General features: G+C 41.6%; 1 protein-coding gene across 4 annotated transcripts; it reads left to right on the top strand.

The window, feature by feature from the left end:
* The first annotated feature begins 2,743 nt into the window (after positions 1-2,743).
* Positions 2,744-10,581, top strand: LOC128301159 (proton-coupled amino acid transporter-like protein CG1139). 4 transcript variants are annotated; one of them, XM_053037504.1, is made up of 9 exons: positions 2,744-2,813; positions 7,279-7,483; positions 7,575-7,847; positions 7,923-8,007; positions 8,085-8,226; positions 8,290-8,420; positions 8,491-8,669; positions 8,752-8,927; positions 8,994-10,581. In XM_053037504.1, the coding sequence occupies exons 2-9, from the start codon at positions 7,347-7,349 to the stop codon at positions 9,233-9,235; spliced, it is 1,365 nt and encodes a 454-aa protein (XP_052893464.1). In that variant the 5' UTR covers positions 2,744-2,813; positions 7,279-7,346; the 3' UTR covers positions 9,236-10,581. The 4 variants fall into 4 exon arrangements, with proteins under 4 accessions (XP_052893464.1, XP_052893465.1, XP_052893463.1 ...); XM_053037505.1 differs by lacking the exon at positions 2,744-2,813 and adding an exon at positions 2,978-2,990; XM_053037503.1 differs by lacking the exon at positions 2,744-2,813 and adding an exon at positions 5,150-5,278.
* Positions 10,582-10,752: the final 171 nt, after the last annotated feature.

The raw sequence follows: 10,752 nt of genomic DNA, 5'->3' as shown, positions 1-10,752 counted from the left end.
AACCTATAAGACAACCTAGCTGATTTATTGGTAGTTGGAGTAAGCCTGTTAGTACCGTATACATTTCATACATTCCGCTACGGGTGGTCTCCAAGAAGCTTAACCCATTACATCACAGCGTATTCAACTTGATACGCAAAAATACACTATTTAGAAAAGTTTACACGAATGCTTTAAATCAAAAGCGTGATGTATATTTCGTTCGACCTTTAGCTTTATCGCACCTAAATTTCATCTGTTGAAATGACAAAAGGCTATCGCCTCACGTGTTAAAACATTCTGAAAGTTTTCCAAATTATTGTTTATTTTTAGAGCATTTGAACAAAAATCGTGTTTAATGATACCAGATGATAATTTAAGAGTTCTTTAGTGCTAGTGCCACTTTGTAGGTCAATTTTGACCGTTTAAATCAGCGGCGGATCAAACGGTAGGCGGTGTAGGCGGTCGCAAAAAATTGTGTAGTAGTAACTTTCCACTTTCCACTTTCCATATGCAAAATTTTCCTCTTCCTTTCGAAGAAACTTGGTGAGCGAGAGTGCGTTTTTCATCGGAAAATGTATGCCACTTATTTTTGACCAAAATTGTTGTTTAGACTATTAATACGGTTAGATTAGTGTTTTAAGATGTAGTAAAAGACAATTTATTATAGGACTTGTAAATTCAGTTCACCAAGAAAGAAATTCTACAGCATTTCGGATGAGGAACGATGTAACAAAAGAATAAAAATCACTGTAAAGTTTAGCATTACACAAATAACAAAACAATAGCTCATAAAATATAAAAAGAAGCTAAAAGTAGAGAAAACAACTTGCAATATAAAAATAAATATAAAAAAGGTTACTTTAAGGTTAAGTTACCACAGAATTTTCGCTTGACTTGCATAATTACCAAATATTTTCAGTTCAAATTAGCTAAGTATCATAGGTATAGTGCAGTGAAGATTTATGTTTTCGTTGAATCAGATGTGCTTTAAAACACACTTTTATTAATTTCAACTATTCGACAACTTCAATACTAACTCACCTTCTCTTAAGAAAATGAAAACATATTACTAAAGGGTGCACTCCAACTCATTATTGCATCATTTAATTGTTGACGAGTGCAAAGCGGTGTCTTGATGGCAACATGTGTGTCACCGTACCCTGTTGAATTGTCACGAGGTTCACGTTAATTTCCACTACGAAACTATGCACTATCCGTGAAATTATCTTTCCCCTCCACATTTACTACTGCTGAATCTGCTGGCAACTGAATGTGCCGAGTCTAAAGTCGTGTTTGTTTAACTGTAGCTGTAAAATGTAGCACAAACGCTTCTTAATAATAGAACCATGCAGAAAATTAACTATTACATTATTTAATGAAAAAAAACATGTTCGTGTTTGTTTTTAGTATCTTTAATTTCATCCTTTATTAATACATTCCAGATTTACTTGACTGGTGTAACAAAGTACATGTGTGATATTTGCCATTTCACTAATTCGATGTAAAATATTATTTTTTTTTTATCCGAGAATACGCGAATTTGTATTTTTAGTTCCAAAGGTACGATACAAGATAACGAAATATAGAGGTGTATAAGAACGGCTGCGATTAGCCGGACATGTTGGAGAAATACGCAACAAACCGAACAGTATCGCCATCTGACGGCATCGAGGCTTCAAAACGACACCAAACACTAACTGTTGTGGTGTGATTTACTTTTTGCTTCCCTGTCCAGTAGGTTTGCTTCCCTTCGCTGCAGCTCCAGACTCTTTAGCGTTCGTGACCGATGTGCGAACTTTAGTGTTCGTAGCCTCCGGCCCACCGGCACTCGCTTCCTTCCCGGGTCCTTTTTTAACTTGTGATAAAATTATAATCTGTATCCAAAAGGATATGGTTTTGCAATGAAAGATCCAAGAAAATTATGAAAAAGCAAAACTGAACCTACATGTGTTTCCTTAAAAATATTTCGACTTCTGAACATGACCTAATTAATCGAATCGAACGCTTCTTAAGCAATAAAATTAATTTCCAATAGCAATAAAATAAAAAAAAATCATTTTTTTCCTTCGTGCAATTTAATGTATGTGTACAAGTGCGTATGTTTCATATTTTATTTATTTTTATTATTCACTATTTTTATTATTTTTATTTTTTTAGACGAACCATTTGTGATAATTTCCTAAAATAATAGTTTTAAAGAAAAAAATCTATAAAAGTGTCGATTACGATTGTAGTTTTTAAACGGCTTTCAGCGTTAAATAACGGTGATTTTTTAAATAGATGTGGTTGCAACTTCATTATGAAAAAAAGATTGCGCCTGTGTGTAGGCAATCGGAGAACATGTCTAATGAGCATCAATTCAAAACAACACTAGAATGGTTAAAATTTTAAAATAACAAAACCTATTATCGTAGTAGACAGTTCTCAATGTTTTGCTTATTTTCTATTGCATTATCGTATTGCCGAACAATAGTGATAAGACTCCGTGGTTGTATTATAAAATGTGCCATATAAGCTATCAACACTACGAGCCGCTTTCTAACAACCACAATCGCCGCGATAGCTTGAGTAATAGTGTGCGTGACATCTCCTGCCTTTTGCAGCCGACCGAAGCGCGCCGAATGAACGAGCAAGCACCGTCAGTCAGTTCACGAACGACCAGGCGTCCGCTTCAAGCGACGTCACCATTTTCTGTTGCGGCTGTACAGCGAAACGTTGGTGACCGGGAAAGGATACGGCTACGCGGATAGTTTTTGCGTGCTTTTTTCTCATTCCATTCTACCGGGACGGACTGCACTTGAAGTTTCCGGTTCGAAACGGCCGTGCGAGGGGTGTGTATTTTACGTTTATTTGTTTCGATCCTTACTTTCTTCGTTAAGCACGCGTACTTTATGGTGTTGTCATGCTGTAATGGGCTTTACCCGGAATATCCGCTCCGCAGTTTCATCAGCGCGCCGGGGGGTTTAACGCTCGTCAGTACTTTGTGCACGGTAAACGGCGAAACGACGGTTAGTTTGTGTGTGGTGTTCCCGAGGACGGCAAGGACTTTGGCACGTTTGACACGTTACATAATTTCCAACTGCATTTGCGGTGCATTCCGGTGTTTATTTTTTTCCTTTTCGCTGTCTAGTCGTCTCACTACGGTGCGGGCTGGCTTTTACCTAGCATATACGGGTGGGAGGCAAACGACAGAATTCACGTGAATGAAAAGATGGCAGAAAATATATATAGATTAATCTCGGAGACGGTTGTGTGGCCCGTGCGGGACCATCCCACGCCAGATTGGTGAGCTATGCGTTGTAAAATCGGTCACTGTATGAAGAAACATGGGCCTTAGCATGAAACGAACCAGAAATATGTTGCAAAATCTAGTCTCCCCAAGGATGTGGGTGGACTCACTGTGGTGGTAAGGCGCCGAACTGGAAGGGGGTGTTCGGGGGAGGACTTCATTCTCGTAAATCAGAAGATATAAAAAAAAACAGATAGCACGTGAAGTGAAAATCCGATGGGAGGGAGAATTGTGTACACCTTTTGGTGTGTCTGCGCAAGGAATCACTCACCCACACCAGCGCATACGCTCGGCAGATGAGTACGAGATGCTACCACACGGGATGTGTGTGAGGACGAGACATGACGCCTTTTGTTGTTGTTGTTTGCGTGAGCTCGGGCGGGAAATCAAATAAGCATCACGAGGCACAATACCAGTTCCGTTCCGTTTGTTGCTTCCGAGCTGCAAATCTTGATGGCAGTTTAATTTGTCCTGCGTTTCTTTTCGCCATTGTTTTGTCGTACGCTGTGACGGAGGAATGTCGAAATGGCAACAAGGTTTTAATTGGACAGGAGGCAATTAAATGATTGTTAAATTAATAACGAGACATGATTTTGTTCAAATTTACGAATTATTCCAATTTCTGCAAGTGGCTTGTTGCTAAAACGGTTTTACTTCAGTATTGGTGGAACTACAGAATATTATTGTGCGTGTTTGTGTTTGTAACCTTTTGGATAAACAATACATTCTTTTTAGGCTCTGAATTTCAATTTCAAACTTTTATGTACTGTGATTAAATGTTTGACTTATTCACCGAATATTCAACAATAAAACCAATTTATAAACGATAAATTTATGAGCAAAAAATTTGATGATATTCATTTTAACGCATTTAACTAGCGACATAAAAAACAAAATTAAAACAAAAGAAAATTAAAAATACAAAGGTGTTCAGCCCGAAGGTTAAAACATCAACATCAATCCAATGTATCCTGATTCAAGGGGAAATTTGTGCTGACATGATTAGAAGCACTCCCAGTAGTCGACCACTCACCCACACGGTTCGTGCGCCATACAAAGTTCACACAAAAGTGGCCCACAATTGGGACGCCATGCATCCTGGCAAACATCTTCAAGGCTGTATTGACTGCTGGGAAGTAATGCACCTAGCGCTAGTGGCGCTCAAAAGAATCAACAAGTAGTACATGTATCGTTCCATCTCGCGGGAAAAACCAAGTGTGTGAAAAACGCCACGTAACACGAAAGCGGGAAAACAACAAACATTGACGGAAACTTATGAAACCTCATCCATTGAACCTAAAAATAGTTCACACTACTCGGCTCAATTGAAGTAATTATTGACGGTATGCAGTGCATCAATCACCCATCAGGTTTGTGGTTCGAGTAGTGGCAACGGCTGTCGCTAGTGGCACGATGCAACGCTTTTGCAATCCTATTTGTCTTCGGGCCGCAATTGAGTTACAATCTACAACTATCGTATCGGGCATAATCAATGACGTACAGTGAGCAGAAGAAATTGAAACCCACATGGCTGAGCACCGAGCATCGAGAACACAATTGCAATAAGGGCACAATAATTTCTTTCAATTTACGCTCACCGTCACCTATCACTATCGTCACCAACCAGCCAACCAGCCGGTCAGCCGGTCAGCATCCAGTGCTGTATCGCATCCCATCCTTAACATCGACCCGTGGAGGCACGGCTCGGTCTCGATCAAACTAACGCGCGCTTGTTGCCACTTCACGACCATCGCGTGTTAAAAGCGTCGGTCAACCTCAGCTCCACCATCGTTTGCTGTTGCAGCTTCGCCAACTCTCGACGGAACCATTCGTAGAAAAATCCGGCATACGTTGCTCGCTTTGCGCTCAGATGGCTGACGACCGTCGTCGTAAGCGGAAGTGAAGCAATACCGTGCTGGATTTGAATTGTCCGCTGCGGTGTGAATCAAGTGTTCAAGTGTTCCATCAGTGCAGCGTCTAGGGATATAGGCTCGATTTGCTTTATTGGTGCGTAGTACGTCAGTCGTGTGATGGTGGAACTATTAATCATTGGAGAAGGCATTAGAAGGACGATTTGAAATTTAAAAGAAGGAACGTTCAGGTGCCAACTCCAACAAAGTAGTGTGTGATAACGACCGGAAGATCCAATATTACTCATTAGACTGTATTATTATACCTTTAAGTAATTGTTGTTTATGTTAGCTTCTTCTCTATCGGCACAACACAACTCCTAAAGGCCATTTCTGACTTTCTTTGCTTTTTATTCCCCGTAGCCAGATATTCAAATCCTACGTACGGAGGATTAGTTCGGATGAGGTTTTGACCGGTTTTGGCGTGTGAAGACCAGCGCCGGCTACCAATACACTACTGGGTTGTCCCCGGTTTATGTCAGCTAGATTAACTAATAGCAATTTAGTCTTAAAAATTAAATCATTGCTCTTGATGATTCTTAGACAAAAACGATATTCACATAAAATACTGAAAGAAGTGCTCAACTAAGTCTCTTACCTAACATGATACAGTGTATACAAAAAAGGACATCTCAAATATACAAAGTATCAGCTTACGACAACCCGCCACACCCAGTTCCTACCGACCAAGAGCACCGCGTGTATCCAAGAGGGGTCAATTTCTTTTAACAATGTTTCTAGTTTGATAAACCCATCACCCAGTCGAGTGCCCACCGGGTGCCGTGTGGAAGTCGCTTCAAGCAAATCAGATTGCATTACTGACATTGAAGCTAATTTTGGCACTGATGGCATTACAGTCAGCTCGTTTGCTTTTGTTGCTATCCTCCCCCATCCAACCCGTATTTTCGACCGCGCTTACCTTATCCGCGGGTTAGTTGGTGGTTAATCTATTTCAATTAGCGTCAATATTCGAGCCGGTTCTACTATCCGCTTGGTAGTTGTATCCCCACCAAATGGGAAAGTGTTTTATAGTGCCTGACGATGGTCAGCTAGTAGCGCTTGCCAAAACACACAGTAACATATGTGAGTAGAGCAAAGTACCTGCATCGCTCTGAACGAAGAATCTTTACATCGATGACCTAATCGATGCACCTTTGCCCGTTGCATTCGATCTTTGTGCGCAAGGGTTAATGCAGTTTTGTTTTGATGAATAAATTCAAATTTGTTGATCCATACCACAATTTACGGTAGTTTTCTGGATGAGGTTTGGAATGTTTACTGCTCCAGCGGTTACCGTTTGCAAGATCAACAAAGATTAATTAATCCATTAGATCTTCCCACACATGGAGCGATCCGGTGGTGTAGTGGAAATGGCGTCTACCTTTCACCCGAATGCCGGGATGGGGAATTAGATAACTCGAATAATAAAGTTAGTTATGAATACGAGTTTTAATGTTATGATTATGAATTACGGATAATTAAAGAAATAGAACGTCCATTGCAAACCTTTCAAACGTGCATCGTCTTCAGTGTGTATCTCACAATCGCTCCTTCAAAAAGAGTTATTTCAAGACCTCCTTTTTTCAAGCTGACTGGTTACACTTTTGAATAAGTGGACCAATTGAGGTACCTCTTTCGTTCGTGACCCAATAATGGCCACAACGCTTACTGACCTTCGTAGTTTCTTAACGAAGATAAAGCAACTTCTTTCTTACTACGCAAAGTACATGGAAAATGGTTTTAATTGTGATTAAATTAGCTTATAGTCTCTTCTACTATAAATCAACTCCCTGCTACTCCTACAAATTAACAAGCTGTCGTCGTAGGTTAAAATATGAGACTTCTTAATGGAAAGCTGTGCAATATGCACTCTATTTGGCACTCTGTATCATCTACCAGTTCCCCATTCGTTACGTGAGCTTGTATGTGAGCGAGTTGGAATCAGACTGCAAAAAAAAACAATCATTCCATTTCTTTTTCATGTAATCGAGAGTGACACAGGCACAGCAAAAACGTAAAAAATCCCGACCTACCAAACCAAACAAACGAGCTGCAATTGAGTTCACTTAACGCTGACTGATTTGTGTTCAATTGCAGTGAACTCTTGCGGTGAGCGGTACACTTCGACCAGCCAGTGAGTGAACAGCATCCCATCCCACCTCAAGATGAGCAGCTCTACCGGGGGAAGTCCCTCGAAGAAGGGCACAAGCGTGGACATGCAAATATTTGCTTCCAATGGCAATACGATCGTAGACGAGAGTTATGATCCCCATCTCCACCGAAACCGACCGCACCCGACGACGTGAGTATACAAAAGGGAGGGAAGGGAGGGAAGTAAACCCAGCCCCACTGATGCTTGTCACGCGTCACGTACTGTTTCCGATTCATTGCAGTAACTTTGAAACGTTGGTCCACCTGCTGAAGGGATCGCTCGGAACGGGCATTCTTGCGATGCCGCAAGCATTCTACAATGCCGGCTACATCTCCGGTGTCGTTAACACGATCCTGATCGGCATCCTCTGTACGTACTGTTTGCACGTGCTCGTCCAGGCGCAGTACGCTCTGTGCAAGCGTCACCGAGTGCCGATTCTCACCTATCCAATCTCGATGAAGATTGCGCTCGAGGAGGGTCCGGCATGTTTACGACCGTTCGCACCATACGCTGTGTAAGTGTTACTGTGTTGCTACCAGGCATTTCCACTGTACATTCGCTCATCTTGACGTACCACATCACATTCCAGTGTTATCGTTGATGGCTTCATGATCTTCTATCAGCTGGGTATCTGCTGCGTGTACATAGTGTTTGTAGCGACCAACATTAAGCAGGTGCGGTACAAATGATCTTAGTAAGGCAGACTTTGCAGCAATTTGTTAGATCTCTAATTCGGCCATTCTCTACACAGTTGGTGGACTACTATTGGCTGGAGCTGGATGTGAAAATCCATTGCCTGATACTTCTCGTACCACTGATAGGCATCAATATGATACGCAACCTGAAGGTCCTGGCACCATTCTCAACGTTGGCCAACTTGATCACCTTCGTCGGTTAGTGCGCCGCAACTTCCAGCAAACGGACATCAATAATACTTGTTCTATTCCCATTCACAGGCATTGGATTGATATTGGCCTACATTCTGGATGATATCCCACCGATCTCCGAACGTCAGCCAATAGCTGAGCTGGGCAAATTTCCACTCTTCTTCGGTACCACACTGTTTGCATTGGAAGCAGTAGGAGTGGTATGTCTTGGCAAACACTTGGGCATTGTGTGAGTTTTCCATTGATCATTTTATCCTCCAAACTCCATAGATTATAGCACTGGAAAACAATATGGCCACCCCGAAATCGTTTGGTGGTACCTGCGGAGTACTTAACGTGGGCATGATAGTGATTGTCTTCCTTTATGCCGGTATGGGATTCTTGGGCTATCTGAAGTATGGTGCTGAATCGGCGGGCAGTATAACACTCAACTTGCCACAGGAGGAGATGTAAATATGGCTTTCCACCAGTCTGCCCTACTGCCACCAGCAATGCTAAATGTGCGAACACTATGTCCTATTCCCCTTTCAGCATGTCTCAATCGATCAGAATTCTGTTCGCGGTGGCCATCTTCATTTCGTACGGTTTGCAATGCTACGTACCGGTCGATATTATCTGGAATGTTTATCTGGTGGAGAAGTACCGTGACTCCAACAACAAGCTGGTATACGAAATGTTGGTCCGAATCGTTGTCGTCATTACAACTTGTAAGTAGAAATTGTTGGGTTGTTGAAATCAACTATCTTCATTGTATGTTTCACTTGCTTTCACAGTCCTACTGGCCGTTGCCATTCCACGATTGGGTCTGTTCATTTCGCTGTTCGGTGCATTTTGTCTGTCCGCGCTGGGTATTGCTTTCCCTGCAATTATGGAGATCTGTGTGCTGTGGCCTGACAAGCTGGGTCCGGGTAAGATCACTCTCTGGAAAGACATCATATTGATCATCTTCGGTGTCATCGGTCTGGTAGCTGGTACATACACGAGCGTGCGGGATATTATTCTTAGTTTTATGTAACTCGTCCTAATTCGATGTATAATCTGCACAAAGAAGGGTTCTATGGCACAACACGGAAAGCTCTCGGTTAGATCGCAGAACGCCGCTAAAGCGAACAACTTACAGGAACTGTTTACCGAAACCAGAAACATAAACTATTTATAGCAATCTTTCCTAGATAAGACGGTTGTGCACTAAGCTTCCATAGATGAGGGCATTCCCTACGCCATTCGAGATTCGGATCCAACGGCAAGTGTAGTTCCTGTCTGCTGACTGGTCTGCCTCTTGCTGGGAAATTCGCGTGCTGGTAGAGAAAGAACATTTGTGACATATCATTTGTAGAATTGTAAAACAAATACTCAACTTACTGATTGTTAGCTTTAATTAGCGACTCATCTGCACAAGACATGCGGCTGGGTAGCGCAAGAAGGACGTCTTTTATGTAGTGCAAATGAAATTTTGTGTTTTTTTCTCACATGTTTGTTTCTACCACAAACCACAAAGCAACCTCAAAACGATGGGAAGACGACGATAAAGCCTATTTTGGTGTAGAGTTAGATTTGCATACAAACGCCAGGCGTTGAACACACGCGTTATTCTTAATGGCCGGTGATACAGTTAGCTTTGTACAATCACTCACAAACGTACTACAACGGCGATTGCAGATTATTGCAGCGGAAGTATTCGATTAAACAAGCTCTACTATGCATGTGTGTATGCTTTTACGCGGTGCTGATGCCACCACCCAAATAAAGGATATATTCACGCGACCAAACTTGGCCCGGCCGTAGACAGTCGCAGGAAAGAATCATGCAGAGAGGAGAAATTGTGTTTACGTTTTATTATAAATAGATTATTACCGTTACACACTATTAGGTCAGCATCCGTTCTCCACTGCTAAGTGATATGAAAATATAATTTTCTTCTGCCTCTATTACAATCTTCCCGATGGGCTCATCTTCATATGGAAATTAGTATTCTGCACCTAATGCTACAACATCTGTGTTATAAATATACGGATAATTTGTACACCAGTTTCATCCCCAGCCTTGCCGGCGATCGAAAGTGGAGTTATTTTTAATTCATTGTTTTTTTGCCGTCGGTTTCCGTGTTCCAATTGCGTTTTCGTTGCGAGATTACGTGGTAACCTCGGCCAATAGGAGGATCTTTTTTTTACTGTGTGTGTACGTGTACATTTTGTGTTATGTTTGCGTCGAGGGATAACATACAACAGAACAACGAAACCATTCTTAACCGGCTACACATTTGTTATGGCAAAAAATACATGTCAAAGGTATAATGTTAAGGAAAATTCAATGCAAAGAAAAGCAGAACGAAAAAAAACACATTATGTCGATTGTACCTAAATCCTACCCTGCCTGTTTTGCTTAATCCTGTGTCTGACACCTTTTTTATGCACTGCATTGTTTACACGATCACAGTAGCTATCACAAAAATAAAACTAAAAGCTCTTAAACTAAATGTCCACTCACACACGCACACACTGTAGGTAGTTCCATCGATAAATGGAGACACTA

This window comes from Anopheles moucheti, chromosome 3, assembly GCF_943734755.1.
Source record: "Anopheles moucheti chromosome 3, idAnoMoucSN_F20_07, whole genome shotgun sequence".
Taxonomy (NCBI): Eukaryota; Metazoa; Arthropoda; class Insecta; order Diptera; family Culicidae; genus Anopheles; species Anopheles moucheti.
The sequence above is the reverse complement of the archived record's forward strand: the minus strand, read 5'-3'. Positions and strand labels throughout refer to the sequence as shown.

What these genes read in the sequence shown, in the direction of transcription:
- LOC128301159 (XM_053037504.1), top strand. Translation starts at nt 7,347, where the DNA reads ATGAGCAGCTCTACCGGGGGAAGTCCCTCGAAGAAGGGCACAAGCGTG. An exon ending in CCGTTCGCACCATACGCTGT is followed by an intron (nt 7,848 to 7,922) that starts GTAAGTGTTACT and finishes ATCACATTCCAG; the next exon opens with TGTTATCGTTGATGGCTTCA. An exon ending in CAACTTGATCACCTTCGTCG is followed by an intron (nt 8,227 to 8,289) that starts GTTAGTGCGCCG and finishes TCCCATTCACAG; the next exon opens with GCATTGGATTGATATTGGCC.